The sequence below is a fragment of the Taeniopygia guttata genome, chromosome 2, assembly GCF_048771995.1.
Source record: "Taeniopygia guttata chromosome 2, bTaeGut7.mat, whole genome shotgun sequence".
NCBI lineage: Eukaryota > Metazoa > Chordata > Aves > Passeriformes > Estrildidae > Taeniopygia > Taeniopygia guttata.
Window position 1 is genome coordinate 75630669 of NC_133026.1, and position 17920 is coordinate 75648588.

At 40.0% G+C, this 17920-nt stretch overlaps 2 protein-coding genes across 16 annotated transcripts in view; both read left to right on the forward strand.

Moving 5' to 3' along the window:
* CDH18 (cadherin 18) overlaps positions 1 to 17920 on the forward strand; it is a 502412-nt gene that overhangs the window by 461099 nt on the left and 23393 nt on the right. For 14 of the 15 annotated variants that reach the window (XM_072924261.1, XM_072924259.1, XM_072924260.1 and 11 more), the window contains one exon: positions 15837 to 15958. In XM_072924261.1, coding sequence (XP_072780362.1) covers positions 15837 to 15958 — 122 coding nt within the window. Of the gene's footprint in view, positions 1 to 15836; positions 15959 to 17920 lie in introns of those variants that run through there. The other variant, XM_072924264.1, reaches the window with a different exon arrangement.
* LOC140682350 (uncharacterized) lies at positions 1970 to 8053 on the forward strand. Its single transcript, XM_072924265.1, has 2 exons — positions 1970 to 3727; positions 6555 to 8053. Exon 1 carries the CDS (start codon positions 1970 to 1972, stop codon positions 2918 to 2920), a length of 951 nt encoding a protein of 316 aa, XP_072780366.1. The 3' UTR covers positions 2921 to 3727; positions 6555 to 8053.

The following is a 17920-nucleotide window of genomic DNA, read 5'->3' on the forward strand; positions in this document are numbered from 1 at the left end:
TGAAGACTAGAGTATATCTCACATGAGGAGAGGCTGAAAAAGCTGGGATTGTTCAGCCTGGAGATGTGAAGACTCAGAAGGAGCTTCTCAGTCTGTTTAGATAACTGTTAGGGGGAGTCTAAGAGGTGACTAAAGATGATCAACATCAGAAAAGACTCACCTGAGTAATATCCAGTATAATGACTGGAGGCAATGTGCACAAATTGAAGTACAGAAAATTAAATTTAAACCAAATAAGAAAAATGATTTGACTGTGAGATTAATTAAACATTGGAACAGGTCACATTGAGAGGTTGTGGATTCTGTCTTGGAGACATTCAGAACCCAATTGGAATGGCCCAGAGCAATGTACACCGTAGATCCAGCTTTGAGCAAAGGAGTTGGACTTGCAGATCTATGGAAGCATGTTCAAAAGCAAAGAATCTGCGATTTTTTTATATGGGGAGATGTGTTTTTAACATATAGAAGAACATAAAAGAAGAAAAGAGAGCTTCTTGATAAGATTTTCAGGTGATGTTAACCTGAAAAAGTTATCGGAGTTCATAAAATACTGGAAAATTAGATGGATAATACCTGTGCTTCTAATTAGAAATGTGATTTTTTAAAAAGAAAGATAAGTGCTTATATTTTAAAGATTTTAAAGGGACCTTTAACTGGGAAGTTTTCACATGTTTCTCTTATGCAGTTGGTTATCATATCAGAGTGTAGAATGGATTTCTGGATTTATTAGATCATCGATAGTTTGGGGATCAAGTTGTGGTGTGTTACAGTGAGCTCATGGGCATTCTGCCCCCCCTTCCCCAGGACCCTGTGACTCTGATCAAGACAACCCCTGGACCCCTCCTTCCTGCCCTAACAGGGTTGGCAGAGAGCCAGGAAAGCCCACCCTGTCCAAAACCTATATAGATCCCCTGACATTTCCTGTTCTCTCTCTTTTGCCCCGCTCTCCACATGGACAACCCACAATAAAGAGGGCAGTAGCAACTTCTCCTGGGGTGAGAGCCTCTTTTGAATACCTTTACCTTCTCCTAATATTCCTCCCCTCACAGTCCCTTATCTCTGAGCTAGTCGGATTATTTGGGGGACTGCGTGAGGGGGGGAAACTACAGCTGGCACCCAACGTGTGCTGCCCTGAGCCCACGCAGAAGCTGGAGTCCTTCTTTCAAAGGACCTAGAGTAGCTTTTGGGACAGTCAACTGCCCTGTTACTCTAGCTACCTTTAAAGGCTTTGAGTGACAGGGAGAAGTCAGGGACCTTGCCTGAGTACCCCATGCGAGCCGGCTGGCGAGGGACCCCAGACAAGTTCACAGACGAACCCCGCAGGTCACAGGCTTGGTAAGTTCTTCGATCGCATCACCCTGGGCCACGCCTGGCTGGGAGGAGTTACCATAAGTGACTGCGGGGAGCTGCTTGCGAGAGGGGGTGCCAGGGACCCTCTGCGAGACAGCGTGGAACCAGTGGGCTGACAATACCCACGTTCCCCAGGGAAGAAATGAATGGAGAGAGCTCTGGCAAGCAGCGGGAACACCCTGTCCCCAGAGTTAGGGCAGGAGCCACCCCAGCGAGCGGCAAGACAAGCGCCCCTCCCCCGCCTCCCCCACACAGATTTCGATTGAGGGAAATTCGATTAATTCGTACTGTGTTATAAGTCTGGTAGAGAATAGACCAGCGATACGAATAAAATAATGGGTACAAAACTGTCACTGGAACAAAAGAGCACACTAACACACCTTAGCAATATCTTAAACAATGTATCATTCTCAAATAAGCTCTTCCTGCATTTCATATGCTGGCTAGCAGCAGAAATACCAAATTTCACTGTGCAAGAACTGATATCGCTTTCTTTTTGAGACCAAATTGGACAGATATTAACTATAAAAGTCAAAAATGGTGAACATAAAGCTTCTCGATTTATTCTGATATTTTTACAAGCACGAAAAAAAAATTTGGAAGCAAAAGAAGCATACGAATGCAGAACCACAGCTCGAATACTTCCTTTTCCCCAACCTGCCCACCTCCTCAATATCCCAGCCCTGAAACCCCTTCACCCACCCCTTATCCCCTTCTAACACCTTGCTTTTCTGAGAAATATAGTTCGGAGTTCGCTTCAGAGAGCACTGCAGTGTCTCTGAAGGACATGCGGTGGGATAATGCCGGCCACCATGTGCTCCGACCTGCTCCCCCTCCCCCCCACATTCCTTTCCTTCCCCCACCCTCCAACCCCTCTTCCATTCTCTCCTCCAATGCCTCCCTATCTCCCACCACTCCCCCACACTCTTCTTATCAGTGCCAGCCCCCGTGTTGCCCCGGGAACGGGGGCGGGGCCGGCACCCGCACAGCTCCCAGCCCCAGGGCTGATGACAACACGGCGGTGGCAGGGCACGGCAGCCCAGCGGCTCACAGCATGGGCGGGGCCCGAGTTGGCACTGAGAGGCCGACAGCCCGGGACGGGGAGTGCGAGCTGCCTCTCACCGGGACCCAGAGGGTGCTGGGGAGACAAGACCCTGGCTCTACCGGCATTAGAGAGGACCCCATACCATCTGTAGAACCAGTTGCTTATTTAGGAAGAAGAAATGGTACCACAAGTTATCAACCACTACCATATAGAGACAAAACTGAAATCTGTAAAGTTCAGAGAGAATTTGGGAGGTCCAGAGAGATTTTTAAAGGGATGATAAGGGCAACGTTTAATTCAAATGAAATGGTACCTAAAGATATCACTGACTTGTTTAAATGTTTACTAACACCTTCTGAATATGAGATATGGGAAAATAAGTGGAAATTTGCTTTGAAAACAATTTTACAAGAAATACAACATACACCCAGTGAAGCCCTTGAAAGTGATGGCAATGCTATTATGATACATCATTTATGCGGTACAGGAGACATACAATGCCCAGAAAAACAAACCAGACTGTAATCTAGATCGATTTTGGAAAAAATCTGTAATGCTGCAGAAAAGACTTTGTATCAATTACCAGGAACTGAGGTTAAATGCAGCTATATTAACATTAAACAGTTTTCTTCTGAGAGTTTTTTACAGTTTGTGGATCGTTTGAAAAGCCAAGTTGAAAAACAGGTGCAAGACACCAGGGTACAAACAGAGTTGATTAAAGAAATGGCTCAGAGGAATGCAAATGAGACCTGTCGTAGGATTATTCTCAGTCTCCCTCTTGACCCAGCACCTAGTCTTGCTCAGATGATTGTTGCCTGTGCCAGGAGAGCAGAGCTGCTCCATGCTCCTTACAGTCATACAGCATCTGCAGAACTACAGCCTTTTGCCACGGCTGCACCAAGCCCAAGGAAGTAACCTAGGTCATCACAACAGCTGCAGCACATCATCTGCCTGCGTTGCAAGAAACCAGGACACTTTGCCAGAAACTGTCCTCAAAACCAGAAGCAGAGACAGATCAACAAACAAAAAACCTGAGTGCACAGCGCATCCCTGCAGCCAAAAGAACTACGCGCAAAGACATAAATATAGCAAGACGCAAACGGGACAATGCCTCTCTCTTAACAAATAAGGGGGAGGGTGGGAATCATGGTGGTGGGGGAGAGAAAAATAAAAATGTTAAATGCAGAACTAACAAGGTTTGGCAGCCCCTAGGCCGACCTCGCCTAGTGACTGCCAAAGGATTTAATTTCAGATCCACTGATTGGAAAGTTATTGTACTGGACCTGTCAAAGAGCTCACAAGACCTGCAGGCGTACGATATGGAACTGGACAGTGAGTATTTTGTTATTGGGGACATAGCATACACACCTCCAGAGATTGAAATAGTTTCCATGACCACTAAGGGAAAAGTATCCAGCCTTATGCTGTTGGCACGCTGTTTGCGCCCTCCATTCTATTTAGAAAAGGGACAAATTCTGGCACAAGCCATTCCCATCCCAGTAGAAATAACAGTAGAAGGAAAATCACCAGAAGTCTACTGGGCAGAGGTAGTAGGAGAGGATAAACCCTCCATGGCATGCAACCTAGCCCATGGGTCAGAGCACCTTCAGGTGGAAGGGGTTCTGGACACAGGTGCAGACATCATGGTAATACCTAAAACCATGTGGCCATCACACTGGGAATTGAAACCTGTGGCAGGCAAACTTCAGGGTATAAGAGGAACTACGTTGGCAAAAATTTCAAAAAATGTAGTGCAAATTGAAGGACCTGATGGGAAATCGGCAAGCATTCGCCCATTTGTGGCAGACTATAAGTCTCCTCTTTGGGGGAGTGATACCATTTTCCAGTGGGGAGTCCAGTTAATCATTCCTAAGACACCCCAGGATTTTTAGAAGTAGCCACTGTGGAGCGTCCTGCCCACAAGTTAAAGTGGTTGGTTAACACCCCAAAGTGGGTAGCACAGTGGCCTTTGAGTAGTGAAAAACTCGAGGTGCAGTAGAGGAGCAGGTAGCTCAATGACACCTGCAAGAAACAGACAGCCCTTGGAATTCCCCAGTCTTTGTAATACAGAAGCCTGGGAAGGACAAGTGGAGATTGCTCCATGATCTCAGAGAGATAAACAAAATTGTGGAGGACATGGGACCTCTCCAACTGGGGATGCCTAGTCCAGCTATGCTTCCCCAGGAATGGAAATTAGCTGTGTTAGATATAAAAGACTGTTTCTTCCAAATTCCATTGCACCCTGAAGATGCCCCGAGGTTTGCATTCTCAGTTTCTACCATCAATCGGGAAGCCCCAATGAAACGTTACCACTGGAAGATATTGCACCAAGGTTTAAAATCCAGCCCTTTCATATGCCAACAGTATGTAGCAGCACTACTGTCTCCAGTACGTGCAGGGAGAAAGGATGCCACCATCCTTCACTACATGGATGATGTGCTTGTGTGTGCTCCCAATGACTCTATACTCCAATACACGCTTGACCTAGTGGTGAAAGTTTTAACCTCTGTTGGATTTCAATTGCAGAAAAACAAAGTTGAAAGAATGCCACCTTGGAGATACCTGGGCCTAGAAATCTCTGCAAGGACTATTGTCCCTCACAAATTGGAGATCAATTGCAACCCCAGAACATTAGCAGACCTCCACTCGCTGTGTGGGTCTTTAAATTGGGTAAGGCCCTGGCTAGGCCTCACAAATGAGGACCTAGAACCTCTCTTCAATTTATTATTCAATTACTATTGAAGGAGGAGAGGGAGCTGGCCTCCCCCAGGGAACTGACCCCGGAGGCAAAGACAGTAATCGAAAAGGTACATAAGAGAGGCAGACACATCAGTGTTACCCAAACGTGCCTTTCCAGTTCATTGTTCTAGGAAAGCTGCCACACCTGCATGGGTTGATTTTCCAATGGACCGAGGGGCAGAAGACCCACTCTTAATCTTAGAATGGGTTTTCCTATCGCTCCAAAGATCCAAAACCATCACTAGGCCACAAGAGCTGATAGCAAAGCTGATTCAGAAGGCCAGGGTGAGGTTGTGCGAATTAGCAGGGTTTGACTTTGCATGTATCCACCTTCCAGTCAGGCTTTCTGAGGAGGGAAGGAACTCTCCTGAGAGACTGGCCAAAGGGATGTTTGAGCATTTGCTCCAGAGCAGTGCCAGTCTCCAGCTATCCCTGGACAGCTACAGGGGACAAATATCAGTCCATGCCCCATCTCACAAGTTGTTCAATGAGGGATTCCACCTTATGCCTCAAGAGAAAAGGAGCCGGAGGGCACTCAAGGCTCTCACAGTGTTCACTGATGCCTCTGGGGCTTCCCACAAGTCGGTGATGACTTGGAGAAATCCACAGACTCAGCTTTGGGAAGCTGATGTTGAGCTGGTGGAGGGAACCCCCCAGGTGGCTGAACTGGCTGCAGTGGTGAGAGCTTTTGAGAAGTTTTCTGAGCCATTCAACTTGGTGACAGACTCTGCCTATGTGGCAGGAGTAGTGTCCAGGGCAGAGCAGGCTGTGCTCAAAGAAATAGAAAATGAACATCTCTTCAGGCTGCTCTCAAGGCTAATTTATTTAATCTCTCACCGAGAGCATCCATTCTTTGTGATGCATGTGAGGTCACACACCGATTTGCCAGGTGAGATTGCAGAGAGGAATCGCAAAGCAGACTCCCTTGCTGCACCAGTCGAAAAAGCACGTCCCCCTGATGTTTTCCAACAGGCAAAGCTGAGTCACCAGCACTACCATCAGAATGTGCCAGGTTTGATCCGACAGTTCCAGCTAACACGGAGTCAGGCCCGAGCCACTGTGACCAACTGTCCTAATTGCCAGCTCCAGGCCATGCCATCATTGGGCATGGGGGTAAACCCCAGAGGCCTTAGCAGCTGTGAGGTATGGCAAACAGACATCACACACATTCAGAGTTTTGGTCGCCTTGAATGCGTTCATGTAAGCGTGGACACATTCTCAGGGGCAGTGTATGTCTCTGCTCATATAGGACAAAAGGCTGCACATGTCAAACAACATCTAGTGCAAGCATTTTCAGTATTGGGGGTGCCAAAAACGATCAAAACAGATAATGGCCCAGCATATGTATCCAAGAAGTTTCTGGAATTTCTCCAACAGTGGGGAGTGGAACATAAGACTGGCATTGCCCACTCCCCCACAGGTCAAGCTGTAGTCGAGTGCACACACCAGACGCTCAAGCAGGTATTGAAGAAACAAAACAGCTCAGCTCCGTGGATGTCTCCATGAGAGAGGCTCTGTAAAGCCATGTTTACCATCAATTTTCTGAACTGTTAATTTGAAAACATGAGTCCACCGGTTGTACGTCATTTTAACAGTGGCAACCAGTTCAAATTGTCTCAGCATCCCCCGGTCTTGATTAGGGATCCATAAACTTGGGGAACCAAGGGTCCCTATGAACTTGTAACCTGGGGCCGTGGCTATGCATGTGTAGCTACTCCCTCAGGCCCTTGGTGGATTCTCCAAAAGTGGGTGAAACCTTTTGTCCCTAAGAATCCAGGTCAGACAAAAGAGGAAAAGAAGCAATTAGCTGATGCTTCAAAGAGAAGACACTGCCGAATGGATGAAGAGGAATGCTCCTGACTATGAATTCTTCCGGCAGAAACAGAAACTCTAATATGTTCTTAAAATGTTTGTTTTTCCCTTTTAGAGAAAACCTACCTCCCACTCAACCCTGTGATGAACCCCATCCAAGTTGTCATCCTGCGAATGCTGAAAAGAATGTTTAAGGGCTGGGGATTCACGGGGTGGTGGACATCTGTTGTTAGATCAATTTTGTTACTCCTTGTTATTCTGTTCCTTGTAACCTTGGCGTTTGGGACCCTGCTCAGGGTTAGATTGAGACCAGTGAATTCTTGTAAGCTTGTTTAACAAATAAGGGGGAGGTGTTACAGTGAGCTGATGGGCATTCTGCCCCCCATTCCCCAGGACCCTGTGACTCTGATCAAGATAACCCCTGGACCCCTCCTTCCTGCCCCAACGGGGTTGGTGGAGAGCCAGGATAGCCCACCCTGTCCAAAACCTATATAGACCCCCTGGCATTTCCTGTTCTCTCTCTTTTGCCCCGCTCTCCACATGGACAACCCACAATAAAGAGGGCAGTAGCAACTTCTCCTGGGGTGAGAGCCTCTTTTGAATACCTTTACCCTTCTCTTGATATTCCTCCCCTCACAGCCCCTTATCTCTGAGCTAGTCGGATTATTTGGGGGGCTGCGTGAGGGGGGGAACCAACAGTGGTGCTCCTGATTGTCTCCAAAATGCTCTGCAGTGGCCGAAAATGGAAAATCAGTCAATTTTCCACTATTTGCTTAAAATACCAACTTTAATGCAATGGGTGCAAAAACTTGTGATTGAAGGGTCAATAAAGAGTTCCTAATATGTAAAGTTGTGGAGAGGCTGTATAGAACAGGAGAATTGAAATAATGGTGCTTCATGCCAGGTTCTGTCAGATCCCCCAAACTTAATGAAATCCTATAAAGAGATAGTAAAAAGTGACCACTTTAAAGGAGCCTGTATATACAGAGCTTTAAAATTGTAATGGATTAGAAATCAAACTACTTGATGTCAAGAGACATCAATATGCAGTTGATTTTACAGAAAAAAAACCCTAGAAATCTCCAAGGTTTTAAGAAAAATATCAGATATTGTGGAAAAAAAAAAAAACAACCAAATTTGTCTTTGTTTATACATCTTCTGTATTTTCTTTGCCATATGTATTCCCTATGAACTTCAGGGGGAAAAATACCAAAGTATTGAGTTACAGCAGTACTTCATTGACAAACTATGCAATGCCCTATTTTCCATGGAAAAGATACCAGGAAAAAGTCATTGCAAAAAGCTACTCAAAGCAATAACTTTTGGACACATTTTACCAGAGTGCCACAAACCCTTCTCAGAATGTAAATTTGAGAAAATTTGGGATAACCCACCAGAACAGAAGATTGGAACAGTCATTTTACAAGACTTAGAGTAAAATCACTAAAGTGCCTTTCCTAATTATAACATAAGTAGTTTAATAATGAGTCAGTAAAAACAATAACAGAAGTAAGCAGTTACATAATTCAGAGAAAAAGAGGATTCACCGAGACAACTTATAATATGCAGCAGTGAAATATAAAACCCCCTGAGCTGCTGAATAATGAAAGTCCTATAATTACATCAGATAACAGATAAAGTGTATTGTTATAGTGAGTTGAGGTTATGTTTGTTCTTTACAATCACGGGGATATCGCTACCTGTATTACCATCATTTAACAGCAAGTTTTATGAGAAAAATTTGACAGTTCTTTTTCACATTTTATAGTTGCAGAAAAGAAATTACTAAGATTTGGGTAGGGTATTAAAATATGTTACTCCTGATAGCACTACATGAGGTTGTCATATGGAGAAGGATAACTGAAACTAGAGAGGAGATATAAAGTATACATAGTATTTCTGTTAATGCTATAAAGAGACAAACTAATTTATTTTACAAAAAGTGAAATCAAAAGACAAAAATACACAATTATTTTTGTTTATTTTGAAACACATGAAAGAAACATATGTATTGCCTGAAGGAAATAAGTCTTTGGACGAATAGCTTCCTGGCATACAACACTAAAAGAAAAAACTGAGAATTTGTGTCAATTTATTTTCTCATTTTACATTTTTCCACATAGCCAAGAATATATAGCTTGTGTCAAATAATCGGTATTTAGAAAATATTTCCTTTACAATATCTTTAAGAAAGTAGCCTAAAGCAGAACAAAATGCTGTTGCAGTTTCATAAAGTCCTAACTATTTGTATCGGGTGGACAGCAGGATTGTAATGAACAGGGCTTATGCCTTCATTAATGTTCAGCTCTTTATTAAAAAGATCAGCTGGGCAGGGGACTCGACACCGAGCTCACCCCCGTTGTAGCTTTTTCCAGGTAGCCGAAGGGGGAGAAGGTGTTCAGAGTCTGTCCCTGAAGTCTTCTTGGCACACTGGTAGCTGAAGGGTGAAGAGGTGTGAAGTCAGTATCTGAAGTTCCAATCAGCAGACTGTCCTCTCTCCTTTCCTCGTCGCACACTGGTAGCCAAAGGGTGAGGGGATGTGCAGAGCCTGTTGCTGAAGTCCAGCAACAGCTGTCCTCTCTCCTTTCCTCCTGGTAACACCAGGAAGAGCTGCTTCTTTGTTCCTGCTTCCCATGGCCCAGTCCAGTCCAGTCCTCTGGAGGCTATGGTGACAGGTCAAACATAGACTAGGGATGTGGTTCCCTTTTCCCCAACCAGCGCACCCGTCCAGCCCCCTCCACTGTGCCCAACCTTCCATTTAGGGGTGTTTTCATCCCCAAAACCCCCTCCCATGATTCCACAGGTTCCTCTATTTGCATCCCAGTCCTAGAATGGCAGTGTGGCTGGGGGGTGTAGGTGATTCCCAGGAGCAATTAGCTAATTAACATTTCAATGTCAGTACTTAGCTCAAGCCCAAGTGTCCCAGCAAGGCTGTTTTGTTCATAACAAGGATGATTGTTTAAAATCAGTGAGTTTGTTGCTAGAGTCCTGCTTCAGTTTTTCTTTGAAATGATTTTTTTCTTACAAGAAATATAAAATGTCCTCATAGTGATTTTCAGTCTCAGTTTTTTCTTCAAAACTAGTAATTTTTGTAGTAATAGAGAATAAATTTAAAGAATGAAATTCAGTATTTTTTAAATATCATTAGAGGGTAATACTGTTTCCCATATTGTTTTTTATATTTATGATTATCTCTATAGGTACTTAAGAGAAATAGAAATAAAATTGTTATTATAAACCCCGAATTCACCAAGGAAGCAAAAATCACATTCATTATCTTTGACCTCACTCACAGCCTGTCTGCTAGTATAGTTTCAGAAAGAGTTTTGTTATTGGTGACATTTATTTTATTTTTCCAGGAAACAGAATCTGTAAAAACAGAATCTGTAAAAAAAGTATTTCCCTAAATCTGAAAGAGATTAAAGTAGATTGTAAAAACAAATCTACAGGATCTGAGTTTTGAGACTGTGTTGGTCATGGTTTAGTGACAATTACCTGTATATCTGCTATTTTTCTTTGACTGATGAGAGCTGGACACAGTACTGGTACCCAGTCCAAACTTACCAATGACACCCAGTTTACTTTCAGCCTTGGTAAGCTGTCTACTATTGCATCACAACAACATGAATTTACAGCATCATAAAATCATTAAGGTTGGAAAAGACTACTAGGATCATTGAAGCTTACCATTTAGCCAGGAGAAAAGGAGTCTCAGGGAAAATGCTATTCCTCTCTACGACTGCCTGAGAGGAGGTTCCAGCAAGGTGGGAATTGGCCCCTTCCATCTAGTAACAAGTGAGAGGAAAAGAGGAAATGGTTTAAAGTTGTACCACGGGAGATTCTATCTTGATATTAGGAAAAATTTCTTTGTTGACAGGGTGGTCAGGCATTGGAACATGCTGTCCAGAGAAGCAGTAGAATAACAATTTCTGGAAGTGTTAAAAACTGATGTGGATATAGCAGCATCTACTGTTGTTTTTAATGTGCTCACCAATGCAATACAGAAAGCCTACAAAAAAGCTATTTTAAAAATCTAGCAGTTGTTGAAAGACAGTTAGTTCTCCACGCTGTCCAAGAAATTAAGCTTCTAATTCCAATTTCAATGCTTATTCCCTGTTTATATTGGTTTAGTCATTGGCTTCTAGGCATGCTGGATATTCTTCTCCTGTTTCTTTGGGAAAAACAATAAACATATTATTAGTTATCATCTGAAAGTGGGGTAGGGCATGGCTTTCTTAGCTACCAAGGTGGGGCCCTAGAGAAGGGATAGAATTTTGAATCATATGGCATTTACTTCCCCTTTGAAGCTTTGTGACAGAAATCTCAAAATGGGCATTTTCAGCCAAAGATCCAGTATGTTTTGTGGTGCCCTGCTCTAATCAGGCAATGCCAACATCGTCTGTGAGAATTTTGCTTGCATTAAGGCAAGAGAAGTTTTCCAGCTTGAAAACTCTAAATGTTTTTGGTCTACTACAGTGCTATGATTATTACTATTGCCTCTATAGCTGCTGCTGCTATCACTACTACTGTGATACAAGAGAAGCGAGCAGTGCCTTCAGCTTTATATTTATCAATAGAAAGTTGAATTTTGCTACAAGAAAAAAATAAAAACATTTGCTATCCATCTTCAGGTAACATTATTTAGAAGTACCCACTTCCTTAAAATGAAGACTAGAACATTAAACTTATTCTTAGATTCTGCATAATTTTCTCCTTATCAGAAAATTTAGTTTATCGTATATACATCATCCTGAATTAAACCCATTATTTTATTAATTTTGCCACTCTCAGTTGCATGGTGGACATTCTTCCATCACTTAGGCTTTTTTTTTGGTAGTATATTTTATCCATACTATAGCTATGTTTATTTTTCTAATGTGTTAAAACTAATCTTTATTAGAGAAATGTGAAGAGTTCTTTGTACTTCTCTTTAAAAATTAATGGTATAGAGAGCTAGTTGAATTTCCTAAGTATAGATTTGCATTGTAAGGTCTTGAAAAGATGTCAAATGGGCTCATATAGTAAACAGTTATGAACAAGTCTACAGTTAGCTAGCTTATTTTTAAAAATAATTGAAAAACAAGAAAACAAAACAAGTAAAAAGCAAATAAACAAACCCACAAAATATTGTTGATATCAGGACTTCTATTCTGAAAGTCATTCAGATAGAATATTTTTTTATGAATGCTGTAGGAATTTTGTTAGTGTGGAAAGAAACTCAGACATCAGTAACTGTATTAAAAATCTTTCTTCCTAAATAGGGATTTTAACATTTGCCCACAGAAATTAATAGAAGACAAGCTCCAAGGGTGCACATTGGCTGTTAATTTGGTCTTCTGTATATTTAGAGTGGACTTGCTAATGGAGCATCTGAATATGAGGACCTGGATAATAAAATTTATTTACTTTACAGATGTTAGTTTCCGGAAGAAGAACTATTTATTCTGGGAAATGTCTCAATCATAAGAAAGTAAGTCCCGAGCACAGGTGAATCAGAGCAGTGTTTCTCTTTCAGTTGCCCCTAAAAGGAGAGAGCATTCACCTCAAAAAATATACTCTTGAGGCATAATGTTAGTAGGACACAGAATATTTTGTGATGCTCAGGCCTGAAATGTATGTCAGCATGAAATTTGCCATACTGCTGCAAGAAATTTTTCTTATTAAGAAAAATGTACTATTAAAAGTGCCAGTTGTTAGATTGCAGGTGAATTGTATTCTCAAAAAAAAGACTGGAGTATATGATGTTGATCAAAATCAAAACATTAAAAAAAAAGAACAAAAATATTCCCTTCAATCCCTTCTCATTCTCTTCCTCCATTACCAATTGTTCTGTCACCTTGCATGCATATTTAGGTTGTATGCACACTGTTCAAGACTGTTTAGGTAAGTGGTGTTAATACTGTACCCTTAGCAGTTTGTAGTGAGTAGTGAGTAGCCTGTCAGTATGGAAATTTGCCTGCAAATATCAGTGATTCCATGAGCTACCAGCTTCCAGAGAGTTACTAATATTACTTTGTGCATAAAGAGCTCTTTTGAATTGATGAGGTATTTATAAATTCTAAATTATAAATTCTTCATACAAAACAGCTGCAAAAGAAAAAGGTAAACTTTCTGAATCTCCATAAAATATTTCTGTAAAACTACTACAAATCTAACTGAATGAGTTGCTCTGGGTAGTAGTGACAGGCATACAAGAGGACTCATTCAGGATGGGGCAAAGACATCTGCACTGAAACAAAAGTATTTAACTCTTTTTGTCATGCACTGAACTAAAAAGTTTTATTTTTTCTTCCCCAGTAACTATATGCCAGACCTACAGAGGAGTCCTTTATCTGTGGTACCCACTACCCTGTGCTCTCTCTGTTTTTTTCTGCATCCTCTTGGATGTTTTATACCTTTGAAGATGGCCCTCCTTTGAGCTGGAAACTGGATCAGTGACCTCCAGCAGTCCCTTTCAACTAAGATTTTTCATTGATCCTATGATTATCTGATAATCACAACTTCTGTTGCCTTCTTGCTAAAACTCTTCCAGGTTTTTTGTAGTATTAAGATGTTCAAATTCTTCATTATAGTTTATTAATCTTGTCAAAATTTACTTTACTAATCTTTAACCCACAGTAATCCCTGCTTTCTAGCTCCTTATTAAGCTTTATGTACTTTGTATACTCTGTGTATTGTGTCCTTCCTTTTATGTATACCATTTTCTAGTTCACATACCTCACAGATTATGTTCATCAAAGGCTCCCCAACAAAGCCTCAAAACCAAAGTTTCTTTAAGCCATAGATATCATATTCCATAATTGTAATTACAAGATTTTTAAAGTTCATTGTCGGATTACATTAGCAGAGGACATTACCAAAATTAGTTGTAAACTACATTTAAGTGAGCAGTAAGTAATGTTAAATCTATACTGCCTGTGCTGTTCTAACAATCTTTTGACCTATGTTCAGAAAAGGAAAAAAAAATTTTGTATTAATACTCATACTGCAAATGTTCTCATTGAGAGAAGATTGTTTGCTTCAGAAAAAAAAAAAGTAAAGAAAGAAATGGCTCCCTTCTCCCAAATACATGGTGGGCAGACAAGTGTAGTTCTTCCCTCACTTATATATCCCTAGCATTTTAACTTTCCTCAAAATTTACTACTAAAGCTGTTTTTTAGATGGCAATAGAGAGCCTCATTTTTGCATAAGCACAGTTGAGATAGTCCAGTTTGTCTCTTTGTTCACCGTTTACAAAGATATTTATAGATTCAGGATAAAGCTGAAAAAAACAGTAAAGGAAAATTTCAGCAAGATAATGGAATTCGCAAGCCTATAAATGTCTTCTAATGTCTTATAAATGTCTTCTAACTTCTAATGCTAGTGGTAATTGGGAATAGCATTCCTCTGTTATTTAAGTCTTCTGTTGATTTTTTTATCTCCTTTCTACTACATTTTATGGGGATTATTGATTAAGTTTCAAAAGTATTAAAATTGTGTGAACATGCACATGTTAGTTAAAAACTGAATGTGAAAAATCTGAGGGAATTCTAAGACCTATATCCTTTGGCCAGTATCCCATGTGAAAACAGAAGAAGAGAGATCTCTCCATTTGTCAAATAAACTTCAACATTCTCAAATATTCTTTCATTGAGAGCCTACATCACTGGTGGTTTTAAAGCCAAGTATGTATCTAGTCAATGTTTTCCAGAATTCTGAGCAGAGATCATTAAAGGTGTGGCAAATATAAGGCATTTTATAAATGACTCTTTTTTTTTTTTTACAGAAACATGGTAAAGATTAATTATGATCAAAATAACCATGGTGAATGAAGTTTCATCATGAATGAAGCTTGGACTACTAATGTTTCTCTCTTTTTTTGGTTTTTCCTTCTCATGAACACACATGTGAACTTTTAAATGTCAATCTGTAATACCCCTTTCTTCCATTTTATTCTATTTGAAAGATTAACTTTACTGTCTTCTACTGATAGTCACATTTAGTTGGTGAATGTAAGATGAAGTTTATCATCTAACTGATACCTGTACAGACTTCAGAAGGCATGTATTAGATAATCATAAAAGGTTTAAATATATAATTATTGCAACAAAATAAAATTACCTTAGTACTTAGAAGTAAAAACAAGGGTGTTACAGACTGAAGGAAATTATGAGGTGGTGGTTTTCTTTCCATTTTCTTATGGAAAGTGTATTCTTTTTAAAAGGATTCTATTTATTGTGCTTTTTTGAGGGTGTAATCTTTCTAAGGGTGAGCTGTCATAAAAGTACAGATCATAGCCTGAGGCACTGGTACTTAAATATTATTTTCTTTGTGCAAAAACCAGACTCACTTCTGCTAAAGTTTCTTTCATTTCTTCTGCTAAAGCCACACTCACTAACTATCGTGTGAAATGCCATAATAACTTGTAAGAAATCAGAACTCAAGCTTGGGAAAAGTTTATGTATACTTATGTGGTTTATTATTATATTTTCATTTTATTTTCTAAAACCTTTAAGGAACTGTGAAAACAATGTTTTAATATTTGTTGTATTAGCTTTAATTCAAAACTGTGATGACAGTTTCACATTCATTATCAAGAAATTGATCATTTTTTAGCATGCAGTGTTATAGTATAAGTCCAGCAGCTTCTTCCTACTTCATTTCCAGAGTAACTTGTATTTGATTTGCGTGACTTAAGACTCATGCCATACTTTCCACTCTTTTTAATTGCTATTTTTTCAAAACAGTTAATGAAGCACAACAAATATGTTTTATTATGTTGTTACTTAAATTTCTGTAGCTGCATCCAGTTTTCATCTAGTTATTCTGTTAATAAACCACATTTAGATTGAGGATGACGTGAAATATTGAGTATTTTAAAAGGCTTAATGGCATCCCATGTGTTTTGCAGATAATCCTGGGCTAGTGAGCCATGTTCCAGTTGGTGTTAGAATCCTGGATGTCAATGACAATCCTCCCGAGCTTGCCAGAGATTATGATGTAGTCATCTGTGAAAATACAAAGCCTGGTCAGGTAACTCTCACAGCTATATTTTTTCCAGGGACAAAGAACAATTGCTTTGTTAATGTCACATATGTCAGAAATTTGGAAAATGTCATAACTCTTTCTGATTTTGCTTTAGCATTTTGTATTTGATTGAAATGTGGCAAAATGGAGAAAATTTTGCATTTGTTCAATATCTCCTTCTTGTTGCTGCAAAAAAAAAAAAAAAAATTCTCAAGCTATCTTCTGTAAAGACAGGTAAAACTTTAATCCTGTCAGATAAGGTATAGAATTTGACAAGCCACTATCCTGAACAAAGTGAATAAAGCAGATTTAACATCTCTTATCCTAGTGCCACATAGTAGCAATGTTTCAAATGCAGCTCACTGAAGTGGCTGGTGACCATGGCTCACATCCTCACGCTTTGCCTGTTGGTTGCCCTTGTCTGTGATAGGTCATTACACAAAAGATCTTGAATGAGTTTTTCACAACTATGAGGATGGGGAGAGCCAGAACTGTGACTAAATACCTGATTCATACTCCAGCCACTGCTCCTCTGATTGACACATGCCATTACAGCCCAGTGTTTGACAGTTTTGCAAAGTGCTTTTCCTTTTCTGCATAGACTGAGTTTTACCCACAACACTGTGCTTGTTTTGGATTATTACACAGGTTGTATGTTTCAATTATGAGCTCATATTTTTCCTGAGGGATATATTACTAGTAATAACATTATTTTCATCAAATCCTTAAAAAGAACATACACAAATGCATAGTGACATATTTCTGTTTTTAAAGCTGAGACTATAAAAATGCCATCATCATCTGACTGTAGCCTGATCAAAGTTATCTTCATTTCACCAGTAGCCAAAAACTGGCACCTAAAGCACAGTATAAGAAAATGGCAAGTATGTATGATACTTACCACAAATTCTTCCCTGGTATCAGATAATTTATTTTCCTAAAGGTCATTTCCTGATCTAAATGTGGTTTGTGTCTTTTTAAATAATCCTTTGATAACAATCTCATATGAACCTGTCTAACTTTTCCTACAACAAACATAAATTTTTGGTATCTGCTACCTCATGCACCTAGAAATGTTGTAGCTTAATTGCATGCTACAGTAAGACCTAATCTAATCTATTTTTTTAATCTTTCCATACTGTCATCGATCAATATTTACCAGTTCTTTTGGGAGAGAAAGAGGGAGTGCAGTAGATCTCTATTTATTATTGCTGTGCCATGCATAAATTCTTAGCATATTCTTAGCTGTCTCCTGTCCAGACTGAGTGAGTCTTACTTAACTGGGGCAATTGGTGATAAAGCCCTTCTGAACTTTTGATCATTCATCTTTTCCTCTTTTAAACTTTCTCTAATTCCTCTCTATTCACCTTGAGATAGAATGAAGATTCAAGATGCAGATATGCAGTGGTTAAAAATTTTTAGAATATTTCATGCTTCATAGTATATGAAGATCTCTGCTTTGATCATCAGTACTTTCATAGCAATTTCTAAGAATGACTTTGCTTTCCAGTAATTATGGAATGCAAAAACTATGTCTGCCATAACACCAATATCATTAAAAGTAATAGATCAGAGATCACCATCATGTGTGTGAAGTTAAGACCTTATGTCTATGTATAATGAAATTCATTTCTCTTTGTATTTCCTGGCTACTGAGTATTGCAAGGTCTTTAATGTCAGCCTTTCCTCTTTTCTTCTTTGAACAAATCAATATCATAAGTAGATTTGGTGGGCTGATAATCATACTCTTTATAAAAAGATATTTTATTATTACACTGATCAATAAGTGGCCCAGCTTAAGCCAGAAATCACTGTGGTTTTCTCTCCTTGTGTAATATACAATTTACAGGAAAGTTCCTATTTCCTGTCTTTAGTGCAATTATGTGTGCAAGGACCTTCCTTCTTACTAATGATTGTATAGTGTTCTTCAGTGCTCTTATTGAGACACTGGAAAATCCAAGTAGGTCT

Bases quoted from the DNA above. Each gene is read 5' to 3' on its own strand.
- LOC140682350 (XM_072924265.1), top strand. From the start codon at position 1,970: ATGCAGAACCACAGCTCGAATACTTCCTTTTCCCCAACCTGCCCACCT.